Genomic DNA, 14,433 nt, shown 5'->3' on the forward strand with positions numbered 1-14,433 from the left:
TTGACTAGATATGAAAAATAGATGAGAGGAAGAACGGAGTCCAAATAGACTCACGCAGGGAAGTTCACGCAAAAGAAAGGAAAGATAAGGTAGCACATAACTTAAACTATTTTTATAGTGACACACATACTTGATAACTATACATTGATCAAAAAGTAACTTTATCTTAATCTTACCAATTGAACAAACTATCACACTACATAGATTAGGAACCGGACAAGTGAAAAGACTAACCCAACAACAACAACAACAACAACAGACCCAGTGTATTCCCACCTAGTGGCGTCTGGGGGGGTAAGATGTACGCAGACCATACCTCTACCTCTGGTGAAGTAGAAAGGTTGTTTCCGATAGACCCCCGGCTCAAGGCACGAGATACCACACAAACACATAGTAAAGCACAGAAGCAAATTACATAACATAAATACGGCACCCATAAGTACTATAAAACAGAGGAAAGCAGAGGAAAGCACACAGATTCGTAATAAAACATGGAACACGGAACAAGGAATCATAATAGGAATAAAACCCCCACCAAGTACTTCCCTACACTAGCGACCCAAACTGGCCCTAATCCTCTGCCGAAATTTGCTCCCTCCAGACCTTCCTAGCTAGGGTCATGTCCTCGGTGAGCTGTAACTGTTCCATGTCCCGCCTAATCACCTCACCCCAGTACTTCTTCGGCCTACCCCTACCCCGCCTAAAACCATCCAATGCTAGCCTCTCCCACCTACGGACCGGGGCATCCATGCCCCGCCTCTTCACGTGACCGAACCATCTCAATCGTGCTTCTCGCATCTTGCACTCCACTGAAGTCACACCAACCTTCTCCCGGATAGTCTCATTCTGAACTCTATCCCCTCTAGTCAGTCCACACATCCAGCGCAACATCCGCATTTCTGCCACCTTCATTTTTTGGATGTGGGAGTTCTTAACTGGCCAACACTCCGCTCCATACAACAAGGCCGGACGGACTTCCACCCTGTAGAATTTGCCTTTTAGCTTGGGCGGCACCTTCTTATCACACAGCACCCCCGACGCGAGTTTCCACTTCATCCATCCCGCCCCAATACGGTGCGAGACATCCTGGTCAATCTCACTGTTACTCTGGATCACGGACCCAAGATACTTGAACTTATCCCTCTTACATACCTCCTGTGCTTCCAGCTTCACTACTACCTCATTCTCCTGCCTCACGTCATTAAACTTGCATTCCACATACTCTGTCTTGCTTCAGCTCACCCTGAACCCTTTAGACTCAAGAGTTTGCCTCCACACCTCTAATTTGTCATTTACACCCCCCTCGAGTCTTATCTATCAGAACTACATCGTCTGCAAAAAGCATACACCACGGCACCTCCCCTTGAATGCGCCGCGTCAACACATCCATCACCAACGCAAACAAAAAGGGACTAAGAGTAGATCCCTGATGCAATCCTGTCAGGACAGTGAAATGCTCTGAGTCCCCTCCCGCCGTCTTCACCTGGGTCTTCGCTCCATCATACATATACTTAATTACTCTGGTATATGCCAGCGGTACTCCACTCACCTTCAAGCATCTCCAAAGCACCTCCCTGGGGACTTTGTCGTATGCCTTCTCCAGGTCGATAAACACCATGTGTAGATCCTTCTTCCTCTCCCTATACTGCTCCACCAACCTCCGCACCAGGTGGATTACCTCCGTCGTCGAGCGCCCGGGCATAAATCCGAACTGGTTTTCCAAAATAGACACTATCCGTCTCAGCCTCACCTCGACTACTCTCTCCCAGATCTTCATAGAGTAACTCAATAACTTAATCCCCCTATAGTTATTGCAACTCTGAATGTCCCTCTTATTCTTATAGAGAGGGACCATGGTACTCCACCTCCACGCCTCAGGCATCTTTGCCGTCCTGAAGATTTCATTAAACAATCCAGTCAACCACCTTACACCAGTCTCTCCAACGAACTTCTAAAACTCCACCGGTATCTCATCCAGCCCCGTCGCCCTACCCCTTCGCATCCTACGGACAGCCTGTCTAACCTCTTCTACCTTAAAACGTCTGCAATAGCTAAAATCCCGACACTCCTCTGAGTGCTCCAGTTCCCCTAACACAATAGCTCTATCCCCTTCGTCATTCAAGAGCCTATGAAAATACGACTGCCATCTCTTCTTAATGTGGCCGTCCTCCACCAACACTCTACCTTCCTCCCCCTTAATGCACCTCACCTGATCGAGGTCACGACCCTTCCTCTCCCTAGCCTTAGCGAGTCTAAACAACTTTTTCTCCCCTCCTTTCACCTATAACCCTGCATACAAGCTCTCAAAGGCGGCCGTCTTAGCTGCCGTGACTGCTGACTTCGTCTCTTTTCTTAAACGTTGGATGGTTTAAGAACAATAGAATTCTTTTCTTAAACGTAATTGGCATACATATTTAGGCCATACAAAACTTGTTTGAAAAGCTTAGGAAATAGATGGGCTAATAATAAGACTTCCGGACACTTGAATTAAAGAGCAACCAACATATGTGGTACCTTTCCTAAAATATTTCAATGCGAAAGAAAAATAGTCCCTAAAACAAATTCTCAACTTGAAGCATAATCACTCGCTTGGGAAAGACCTTTCTTATTGTTTATCAGAATGCTAATAAAGATACTACAAATATTCAAAATACGCTATATATGGGCCAAATTTGATTATCCAAATAACCATTTTCCTTTACAACTTGAAACAACTCCTCAACAAAAGCAACAACAAAATCCTAGTTGATTAGGCGTACATGACAAATACACTTAAGTTGCAACAAATACACTCAATTTGCAACTAGCTGATTCACGACTTTAATTTTTGAAGGAAACATAACCACCACAGCTTTCTTCCCTGTGAAAAAAAAAATAAATTAAATACATAACAAAACAGCAAAACAGCAGCAAAACCACCACATTACCACAACATCGGATCCACTTAACTCCAATCTCAATTTCCAGAAAATAACACTTTCCCGATCGAGTTTCACAATCTAACCTACTTGCACAAAGAAGACTGCATATCCACACTTGCGCACTTATATATTCATGTTCAAAAGTCCACAAATTCGAAAGAAGACAACGACGACACCATAGGTTTCAAAATAAAATCACACATCTATAGGATCAAAATAGAAGGAGAAGTAAACGAAAATCAGACAAGGAGAGGGTTTGCACCTTTTTCGGGGCAACGAAACTGGGAATAACGAGTTAACAATGAATTGACGATGACTTTCACCATCGGAGTTTAAACTTCAAATCTTTGGAGTTTAACTTTCGTCGGAATCGAGTTTTTAGTATGTTTCTTTGAGAATTTTTGGGTTACATAGGATTAGAAGCAAGCGCCTCCCCAATCCTCAATTTTTTCCCCTAAAATCCTCCTCCCTTTCGCTCTTCCTTAAACCTCTATTTATAGAGAGCCGTTGGGCATTAATTGCTTACCCGAAATGGTGAATCAAAGACTGAAAAAATGGAAACTCATTTAATTTTTTCCATAGATGGCTGAGCGGAGGGGCAAAATAGTAAAAGAGCGTCTAGGGGGGGTGCCGTTGTTGACTCGCTGGTTGTTGTTGTCGAGATTGTTGTTGACAACGTTGAAGAAGGTGTCGTGTTGTACATTGTTGAATTTGTTGGTCGTGGTTTTGAAGTCCTTGGCTGTTGCTGAGTTTTTTTTTTGTATTTTCGTTGTTTACTGTTGTTGTTAATTGTTATGTGGTCAGTGTTAAAGGGAGAAGGGAGATATATATGTTGGGCCGGGTATAAGAGGTTGTTAAGCTGAGCAATCGGAGTTGGGTTAAGGGAAAAAAGGAAGGAAAGGGTTTGGGCTTGGCGGGTCTGGGTAAAAAAGGAGGGGAAAAGACATCACATAGCTTTTTTAAAAAGTAATGGACAATAATGGTCTACGTTTTTTATTTTGGACAAAATTAACTCTTTGGCTGTTTTTAATTCCATTTATTAGCCCTTTGTTTTAATAAGCCACACACGCCCTCTATTTTAATAAACTACACGCTAAAGAATAAAAAAAATCACACGCACCCTTTGCAGTTGCTCTTTTTCCAAAAAAAAGAAAAAACTTGTATCTACAGTTTACGCTAGCAGTTGTCTTTTTCCCGAAAAAGGGTAATAACTGGTACCTACAGTCCCCTTACCTTTTTTGACTGTTCTTTGCTATTAGATTTTTTGAAGTTTATTATGCTGAAAATGAAGAAAAAAGTTAATACTGATACAAAATTAGTTGGTAAAGGTATAAGATATGATCCCAATTTCGTTGCTCCAGTTGATGATTTTGAAGATTTAACAAATCCTGAAGTTCGATTGAAGGATTTGAAGAATGTTCATGCTAGTCCTAGTCGAATTACTAGGTCTCGACGTAAATTAGTAGTTGATCCATCAATGGCGAAACAAAAAAACAGCTAAAAAAAAGGCACATGTAGATCTGAGTAATGATTTAGATCTTGTTGTCATTCATTACAAAAACAAAAAAAAATAGTGATTCAAAAAATGATGAAGATGATGGTAAGTCATCTAAAGGAAAGGAGAAGATAATTGTGACTGATGAAGGAGATGCTCTTGTTCCTCCGAAAAAAATTAAAAAAAAATTGATCAAATGACGGAGAAGATGATGCTCAATCATCCAAAAAGAAAAGTAAAAAAGTTCCTTGGAAGAGAAAAATACCCAAATTAACTGATTTTAAGGTACATTATTTGTGCTTTTGTATGTATTAATTATGTCTGATAGATGTTAACTTGTTGTGTAAAATTTGTGTATGTTTGAAATATGTGTGTTATTGATGTATATAATATGTGTCAGTGTTGTATATGAAATATATTAGGTAGTGATTTTTGTGAAATTTAGTGTACATTGACTGTATAATTATTTGTATATCAGAATTGAATAAAAACTGTGTATAGTTTGAATATTTATATTGTGACTGTGTAAAATTAACAAGACTGTTGTAATATGAGTAAAATTAGTGTACATTGGAATGCATAACTATTTGAGAATCAGGATTGTATAGGAACTGTGTCTAGTTTGAATATTTATACTGTATGATTAAAATTAGTGTGCATTGACTGTATAACTATCTGTATATCAGGATTGTATAAGAACTATGTATAGTTTAAATATTTATACTGTATGCGTACAATTAGTGTACATTGACAGTACAGCTATTTGTGTATCAGAATTGTATAAGAACTGTGTATAGTTTGAATATTTATATTGTAACTGTGTAAAATTAGTAACACTTTTGTAATGATTACTGTATTAGTAAAATTAGTGTACATTTACTGTATAACTATATGTGTATCAGGATTGTATAAGAACTGTGTATAGTTTGAATATTTATACTATATGCGTATACTTAGTGTATATTGACTGTACAACTATTTGTGTATCAGGATTGTATAAGAACTGTGTATAGTTTGACTATTTATATTATAACGGTGTACAATTAGCAACACTGTATGAGTAATATATGTAGCTTTTTGAAATATTTATACCTAAAAGCACACTTATGTATTGCAGGTTTGGGATTTGTTTCTTGGTTCATCTGATCATTATAAGTGTCGGCTCAGTATGCACACAAACTGTGCTATTGTGACTGTGTTGAAATCTAAGTTGGACAAGAAGCAACTTGATTTGTTTAAGAATAGTTGCTTTGGGTATTTCTTATCTTTACCAAATATGTTTCCTCAAAATCAACTTATCCATGAAATGTTGCTTAGGAAACTTGTTTCTGAGAGAGATGATGAAATTGGATTAAAGTGAATAACACTAGGTTACGTTTCGGCTTACAAGAGTTTGCTATAATTAGCGGCTTAAAATATACTGAAAATTACAATAACGAGTTTGCTGTTAGTAAAGAAAGTAAGCTGATGGAGTTGTATTTTCAGGAAAGTTCAAGGTCACAAAGCTTGATTTAGAAGAGTGTTTCATGAAAAAAAGTGGTGATGTGATGAAGATGCTTTACAAATTTCTGTTTTGTTCTTCATTTATTCCTTTATCTTTTCTATCACGTATAGTTATGTTATTACTAAGAACAATTTCTTATTGGTTGAATCTGGGAACTATGAAATATTTCCTTAGGTTGTGTTTTCATCTGATGTTGGAGTCAATGAAGTCAAAGGTTTATTAGCGAAAAATTATTTATCGTTGTGCTGGTTTTCCTCTTGTATTTCAGTGTTGGTTTTATGAGTGTTGTCCTTATGCCGATGGTCATCTTGCTGACCGAGTGGGCGATGGTGTACCACGTATACTGAATTGGTTTGTAAAGTATAGACTAATTTACAAGGAGTTCAAGTCTGCATTTTTTGATATTAGGCAAGAGCAGGTATATCGTTGTTTTAAATTGTAATTTATATATGCTTTGTTAAATTGTAACGTGCTTCTTAAATGTCGAGTGCTATTTTTTATGTGCAGGTTGTGTTGCGTAACTTTACGCCGACAGTTCTTGAAAAAATAATCCTTCAATTACCTGATTTCAAACTTGTGGATGCGGTTGTGCACTCTGTTGATTTGCCTAGCACCGGTAAACATGAATGTAGTCAGTTGAGCTCAGATAATGAATTGACACTTTTGCGAAGTGATGTTAAAATGGGATGTCGAAGGATTTTATTAATATTTGTATATTTTTGTTAACTGATGTGTTGACTTTTTTCTTTTATGTTTAGTTAATGGAAAAGGTTTCCTCGATGGAGAAGTTTATGAAATCCTCATTTGAATTGATTTTTCGAGCTCTAGATATAAAGAATGAGCCTAAGGTATTCTTTTCCTGAATTTCTCCTATTTTTTTTAGCAAATCTTATATACACTATTGTACTTATTTTATAAAGTTTTTTTAAAGGTTGGTATATCAATTGGTGCTAACGATGGTGACAACTCAAATGAAAAAGACGATGAGACACCTAATGTTAGTGGTACAGGTGATGATCAAGTTAATGATCCACCTAATGTGGGACAACAAAATGATGTTGTACCGGAAGTGGATCATATAAGTGACAATTTGATGGATGATGTAGGGAAAGCAACAGATTGTGTAGGTGGTGACGTAATTTGGCATTTGGTGGATGCCATTGGAGAGAAAGTTAATTTTGTAGGTGATTGTGTAGGTGGTCATGTCGATGTTGATTCTGTGGCTGAAACTTTAAAGGATGGTGCTTGGAAGAATTTTCCGAATTTTGATTTTTTGAAGTTCACACAAAGCTCAGGTGAAAATAAGGACATAGAGGAGGGTAGAAATAGTCAAGTTGATAGTGATTGGTCTAATTTTACTGATTCTGAATTTTCTAAATTTACTCAACCTTTTAGTGATCAAAAGACACAAAAAGAAGGTGATGTGGCAGTGGTTAGCTAGAATGAGCTTGACTGGCCAGAAATTCCAGCTGAAATTTCTAAGTTCACTCAACCCAATAAGAGTATTGCAACAACTGATGCGACTGATTTATTATGTGATAATGTTATAAAGTTGATGCAACTACAAGTGATAATGTTAAAGGGATTGAGGAAAATATGGTGGTTGCACCTGTTATGTTGGATGAAACACCTGCTATTCCTCGCCGATTACGTAAGCCAGCGGCAGTATGTGAATCTTCATTTTTGTCAAAATTTGATTCTGGTTGTGGCAAAGTTAAAGGCCAATCATCTAAGTGTGTAGAGAATACTCAGTCAAGAAAACATGTCTTATCTATAAAGTATCCTTTTGTAAAAATTATTATGGAGCGAATTGATGATATGAAAGTGATGTTAAAGTTTAACAAATTTGTTGCGAGGTCGTTGCGCGTTAAATAGATTTAAGTTTCTGTTTGTTATTTCTTTTTGTTTTACTTTATTTTATCATATATTATAATTTTTGTAACATTTTTTTCCAGGCCTGTTTATTCCGATTCTGTCAATGCTCTCCGAAAATTTTTTGACTACGGAGTTGATATTGTTAAAATGATAGAGTGGTTCTTCACATTGGCATATTCAGGAGTAACGTTAACCAATTCAGTAAGTAATGAATTTATTAGTTAAGTAGGTTATATATCTTTTATTTTTGTACTTGATAGTGATAATCTAATTGGAATACTGAAATTTTGCATATGATGAATGCTATATAAGTTCTATGTTTTATTTATGCAGTACTTTATGTGCAGTTTATATGCAACACTTAATATGCAATGTATATATAGGTCCTATGTAGTGTTTACATAGTATGTACACAATTTAAATGCAGTAGTTGCTATTCAGTATATATATGCAGGTCCTACACGGTAGATACACAGTGTGTATGCAGTAGTTGATATGATGCATGTTATATAAGTAGCTTGTATTTATATGATTTAAATTAGTGTTCTTTATTCATTTTTTAGCATTTTAACATGGTTTTGTTGTTCGTATTTTCAGCATATTGATGTTATCTTTTACTATTTACGAAAGAAGTCAAAATACGGGCCTGCTTGTGATTCGGTTAAATTTACAACCACCGATTATTGATTTAACTGCTTGATTCAGACTTTGTATAAGCATTTTGTGGAGAACAATAGAGATGTAACACTTATCACTCAAGAACATCAAATCGTTGAGTACATGCTTGGATTTTTTATGAGATGCAACGTCCCATGGAATAGCGTTGACAATGTTCTTTTTCTAATTAATCTTGCTGAGGAGTTTCACTGGATTTTGGCGAGGCTGTCTTTTAAAGATCAATGCATATATGTGTATGATTCAATGTATGGTACAAGGTATGTCGTTCGTGTTCAAAAATCAGTTGCAGCATATTCAGAATTAATTCGACACTTTCTTTCTTGTATTAGATTTTGGGAAAGTAGGAGCGATGGACTTCCAGTGGATAATTCTTTTGATATTCGTATTGTTAATGGACTGCCAATGCAAGCTAACACGTAATAAATTAAATGCACATTCAATTGCTCATTTTTACATACTTTTTTGTCAATTATACTAATGATGTATTATGTTTACAAGGACTGTGGTGTATTTGTTGCTGCCTTTGCTAAGTATTTGCTTGATGGTCTTGAAATTTCTAATCATCTAGATAATATTGATGCTATTCATACTCGATATGGTGTATTGCTATGGAATTATGAAAAAAAGAAACAAAGCCAATGTGCAGTTAGTGAAGATGAATCTACTGGTCGATTATTGAGGAAAAAGGAAGGTGTGCAGCAAATTTAGTTAGAAATGTCTTTGAAGCATTGATGTCACATATGTTTTAGTGTTGAAATGCTTAGGGCTGTTTCTGTTTTGTGTTGATACACTTGAAGATTCTTATTATGAAATGTTATGTCGAATACTATATGTTTTGGTAATTGATACAATTCTGTATAATTGATGCTGAAATGTTAGTTTATGTTGATCAAAGTTGATATTTAGTATATATGCAACATTTATTCAGTTCCTACATAGTTTAATATCCAATATATATGCAGGTGCTATACAAAAATTACACAGTTCATATGCAATACTTTATATGCAGTATATATACAGGTCGTATATAGTTGTTACTCAGTATGTACATAGGTTATATGCAGTTTATATGCAATATTTATGCAAATTTATACCAACAAAATATAAAACTTACACATTATTGACACAGGTCATATAAAGTAGTTATATAGTTTAATATATAATATATATACAGGTGCTATACAGAAATTACACAATTCATAAGCAGTACTTTATATGCAGTATATATACAGGTCCTATATAGTAGTTACACAGTCTGTACACAGGTCATATGCAGTATTTATGCAAATTTAAAACCACTATTCCAATAAAATATAAAATTACACATTGTTGACACAAGTCATATAAAGTAGTTATATAGTCTAATATATAATATATATGCAGGTGCTATACAGAAATTACACAGTTCATAAGCAGTACTTTATATGCAGTATATATACAGGTCCTATATAGTAGTTACACAACCTGTACACAGGTCATATGCAGTTCATATACAGGTCCTATACAATAGTTACAATATTATATGAAGTATTTATGTAAATTTATACCAATATTCAGTATATATGCAATATTTATTCAGTTCCTATACAGTTGTTACACAGTTTAAGCACACTATTTCTACAATTTTAGACATTTATCCCAACCAGATATAGAACTTATATATTGTTGTAATAAAGTATTTATATAGTTTATAAAAGTTGTTATATTCAAAATATAGAGGTGCTATGTATTTGCTAATTAATTTAAAAGACAAATACTAGTACTTATATATATTCAAACTGTATATAGGTATTATACATGATTGACACAGATGATATGCAGTTTTATTAAGCATTGTAGCAGAAAAATTACACCCTCCCAGCTTAGATGAGTTAATTAGTGCACCTCATCAAAGAATATAGCTAAATGAAACACCATAATGCACAAATTTCTATAAGAGTAGAATGCATTTGAAGTAAAATAATATTGTTGTTATTAAATTGCTATGAAAAGAATAGTCTTTTTCAAGAAAAAAAATGAAAAAGATAAAAGTGCTCTTGCAGCAACATCCTATTAGATTCTTGTTGGAGCATTTCCACATGTTCTCTTATTGTGTCCTATTTTTTCACAGCGCCCACATGAAATTTGTTACTTAAAGTAGTCCATAATGCCCTTTCCTCGATTGTTCTTTTTTGGTCTTCCTGGTTTGATTTTCAAATTGGTGGTAGTATTATATTAGCTGATATGTCTGCTGGGATGTGCCAAGTTGTTTCATCAGGAAGTGGTATAACTGGAAGTTCATATGCTTTCAAGAAGTTTTCTCTTGTGTAATATGGAGCACAATAGCTTTGTAAGTCCATATGCGTATAAGTTAGGATCGTCATAGCATGTGGACAAGGTATGCCATCTACTTGAAATTGTAGGCAGGAATATTTTTTTTCACACATGCCAACAATGTTTCATTTTCTAGTTTCCTCAATGACTACATAAGAATAGTGAGTAGAATCTATCACCTGCAATGTACAAATATATTAGTATATAGTGTACACATTATAATATGTAAGTGTCTATGAAGTAGAAATAAGAAGTAATACCTTCATTTTATTTGATAGAATGAGATTTTCCCTTATTATTATATTGTATTTGTTTCCCAATTCTGTAAATGTTGCTTCTGAATGTTGTCTATGCTCATTATTCCATCTCATGACTAGATCTATCATAAATTATAGGAATTTTTTAATTGGCAGGTCTCTTGCATCTCTATTTGCTGAATTTACGGATTCTGCTATGTTTGAAGTCATGAACATCAACCTGTTGACATAGGCATGAGCTATAGACCATTTTTCATAGCCTATATTAAACAGATACTCCTTCACCCTATTATCGATTTTGTTTATGTCTTCCATAAGCCAATCAAAGTCTGCCTTTATATATGTTCTGGCCATTGTAAAGAAGATCCCATTTAATTGCTTTTGATTATTCTTAAATCTACCCTTGATGTTGTTCCATAGATGGTAAATGCATATACAGTAAGCCACATTTGGATATACAAGTGCAGCAGCTTTTAATATGTTGTAATGCTTACCAGATACTATGCACATGCCTTCTCTTTCACCAAAAGTAGTGTCAAACATGCGGAAAAAACATTCCCATGAAGCATCATTTTCAGAATCAACAACAGCATATGCTAGTGACAAAATATGTCCTGATTAAACAAGTGGAAAAGTGTCTATCAGTGCATGCCAGCATATACATAATTTTGTCTTAAAAAATTTCATAAAACTCACCTGCTGCATCCAGCACACTAGCAGACAATATTGTTCCCTTGTATGCAGATTTCATAAAAGTCCCATCAACAACAATGGTAGGCATACAATATCTTCAGCCCCTAATTGATGTGCTCAACGCAACAAAAGCATATAAAAAGTGATTGTCCTCTATTTTGTGTAGTCTTGTGAATGATTCAGGGTTTATTTTGTTTACCATGTATAGGTAAGCTGGCAATTTAGCATAAGATTCACGCAAGGAACCTCTGACTAGTTCAAGTGCTTTTTCTTTGGATCTATATGCTTTTTTGTAGTTTATCCTAATTCCGTACAAGTTTCTCATTTCTTCCATGATCTCTGCTGGAGTGTATGTTGACTTTAGATTTAGAAATTTGTGCTTCACCATTTTAGCGATGGTTAAAGAAGTAGCATACCATTGTGAAAGCATTCTGTCTGCAATTGGACAAGTGTGATCATCGACAAATTTGGTCACCGTGAAAACTTCTAAATTTTGTTGACTTGAAGATCTAAAAGTCCAATTGCATCTCTAATTGATACACTTAAGATAGTACCTAGATACATTTATATACAATAAATATATATACAGTACACTATTCATATCCAATATATATGCAGGTGCTATACAAAAATTAGACAGTTCATATGCAGTACTTTATATGCAGTATATATATAGGTCCTATATAGTAGTTACACAGTCTGTACATAGGTCATATGCAGTTTATATACAAGTCCTATATAGTAGTTACAATATTATGTGCAGTATTTATGCAAATTTATACCAACATTCCAATAAAATATAAAACTTACACATTGTTGACACAGGTCATATAAAGTAGTTATATAGTCTAATATCCAATATATATATGCAGGTGCTATACAGAAATTACACAATTCATATGCAGTATATATACAGGTCCTATATAGTAGTTACACAGTCTGTACATAGGTCATATGCAGTTTATATACAGTATTTATGAAAATTTAAAACCAACATTCCAATAAAATATAAAACTTACACATTGTTGACACAGGCCATATAAAGTAGTTATATAGTTTATACCTTGATGATGATGATCTTTTCACCTTAAATTGGAATCTCTCACGGATTGCATAATGTTTCATCACACTTGATATTGTATTTTTATCCTAGTACAGCTGCCCTTCTTCAACATCTCTATGAAGTGGATCCTTAATTATCGATTTGGTTTGTTCTTCCATTTCTTCATCTTCAATTGTATAATCAGAAATAGGTATTGGATGAACTTGAATAGCAGTCGGAAATATTTCGATCAAATTTTTAATTGAGGATTCTCCATTTTCAAATGTGTTTTATAGTGTTATACACAATGGAAATTCATTTATATCCAAATTTTTTTTCTTCATCTCCATATAAAGTCTAACACTCATATCATTATAAATAGTCATAGATCCACTCTTTACAATGTATTATATTGTCATTAAACCAAAACTTCACTCTAGGTTCAACTGCTTATACAATTCATCAACAAAATATTCGTACCTACAAGCCGAATTCAAAAGTACTCCATTGATTGTAAACTTTTCAAATTGTACATTACTTAACCACTCTTCTTTGTATTGTAGCATAATTGGAACTAAAATCGAACTTGAAGCCATAATTTCGTATCAACTGAAGCTAATTGTGAATGAAAAAACTTTTTGAAGCTAATTGACGGAGGATATTGTATATTTATATACAATTTATGAAGGTATTTTAAGGTAATATGGTGTATTTGAAAGAGGATTCGTGTGATTTTAATGGAAAGGAATCCTGAGGTAAAATTGGGGAAGGAAAGTGTGAGTTTCAATTGAAAAGGAAAGAAATATATTATGCTATTTTTGCAACTTCTTAGCGGTGATTAGAAGATGGCTAAAATATGGTATTATTTTAATGGCTATTAAGTGAGAATTAAAAATAGGGGCTATTTTTGTGGAGTAAGTTTTAAGAGAAGGACTATTTTTAGTAAATTTTACATATATACCGACATGTTTACCATTAATTACTAAAAATCCCAACATCTTTCAAAATCTCCTAAATCCTAATATTTGACCTCTGATGATACAAGTTAATTACATTAGATACATACTGCTGATACATGTATCTAATGTGATTAACTTGTATCACAGTAGATACATACATTAGATACATGTAGGGTTAACTTGTATTTCAGAAATAGTAAAAAAAATATAAAATATTAGAATTTAAGTAATTTTTAAGAAGTGGAGGAATTTTTAAAAGTTTAGATAGTTATGTTATGATTTTAGATAATTTTTTCCTATTTTTATCCTTCTCCCAAAAAGTAGTGGACTGGTGTTGGGCTGACCCAATTTAAGAATAAGGAAGGAGTTAATCTGGGGTTTAAAAGGAGGTCCAATTAAAAATTATAAACATTTTATAGAAATAACCATAATTGAATTAATTGGACAAAGTTAAGATGAAATTATCTTTTCAATTAATTTAACGAATTTCTCAAATAAATATTTAATGAAAGTATAATTATTTTATCTCCTCTTTTTTTTTTCTCAAGATAATAATAATAATAATAATAATAATAATAATAATAATAAGTAAAAATTAAGAAATTAGTTATGTAATCTTCAAATAAAACTTTTCACTCTGAATAAATTTTATAATTTTTTTTGACTGATAATTATATAATCATGTATAATTAAACA

The 14,433-nt window shown here is 34.1% G+C and overlaps 2 protein-coding genes across 3 annotated transcripts; one reads left to right on the forward strand and one right to left on the reverse strand.

The window, feature by feature from the left end:
• Nucleotides 1-4,506: 4,506 nt before the first annotated feature.
• Nucleotides 4,507-9,181, forward strand: LOC124887067. The gene is made up of 11 exons (XM_047396244.1): nucleotides 4,507-4,521; nucleotides 6,189-6,338; nucleotides 6,428-6,595; nucleotides 6,679-6,768; nucleotides 6,852-7,338; nucleotides 7,473-7,776; nucleotides 7,876-7,996; nucleotides 8,393-8,455; nucleotides 8,501-8,730; nucleotides 8,803-8,860; nucleotides 8,972-9,181. Exons 1-11 carry the CDS (start codon nucleotides 4,507-4,509, stop codon nucleotides 9,179-9,181), a joined length of 1,896 nt encoding a protein of 631 aa, XP_047252200.1.
• A 710-nt stretch (nucleotides 9,182-9,891) lies between these two features.
• On the reverse strand, nucleotides 9,892-12,416 carry LOC124887320. Of its 2 annotated transcripts, XM_047396781.1 has the most exons (3): nucleotides 11,740-12,416; nucleotides 11,538-11,657; nucleotides 9,892-10,965 (listed from the first exon to the last, which is right to left on the reverse strand). In XM_047396781.1, exons 1-3 carry the CDS (start codon nucleotides 11,822-11,824, stop codon nucleotides 10,928-10,930), a joined length of 243 nt encoding a protein of 80 aa, XP_047252737.1. In that variant the 5' UTR covers nucleotides 11,825-12,416; the 3' UTR covers nucleotides 9,892-10,927. The 2 variants fall into 2 exon arrangements, with proteins under 2 accessions (XP_047252737.1, XP_047252736.1); XM_047396780.1 differs by having other exon boundaries at nucleotides 9,892-11,657.
• Nucleotides 12,417-14,433: the final 2,017 nt, after the last annotated feature.

Source organism: Capsicum annuum, chromosome 9, assembly GCF_002878395.1.
Source record: "Capsicum annuum cultivar UCD-10X-F1 chromosome 9, UCD10Xv1.1, whole genome shotgun sequence".
Lineage (NCBI taxonomy): Eukaryota > Viridiplantae > Streptophyta > Magnoliopsida > Solanales > Solanaceae > Capsicum > Capsicum annuum.

Coding starts and splice junctions, on each gene's coding strand:
- LOC124887067 (XM_047396244.1), top strand. Junction 6,339..6,427: donor TTGATATTAGGCAAGAGCAG/GTATATCGTTGT, acceptor TTTTATGTGCAG/GTTGTGTTGCGTAACTTTAC. Junction 7,339..7,472: donor TCAAAAGACACAAAAAGAAG/GTGATGTGGCAG, acceptor AATGTTATAAAG/TTGATGCAACTACAAGTGAT.
- LOC124887320 (XM_047396780.1), bottom strand. CDS start 11,824: ATGCCTACCATTGTTGTTGATGGGACTTTTATGAAATCTGCATACAAG. Junction 11,658..11,739: donor TAGTGTGCTGGATGCAGCAG/GTGAGTTTTATG, acceptor TTGTTTAATCAG/GACATATTTTGTCACTAGCA.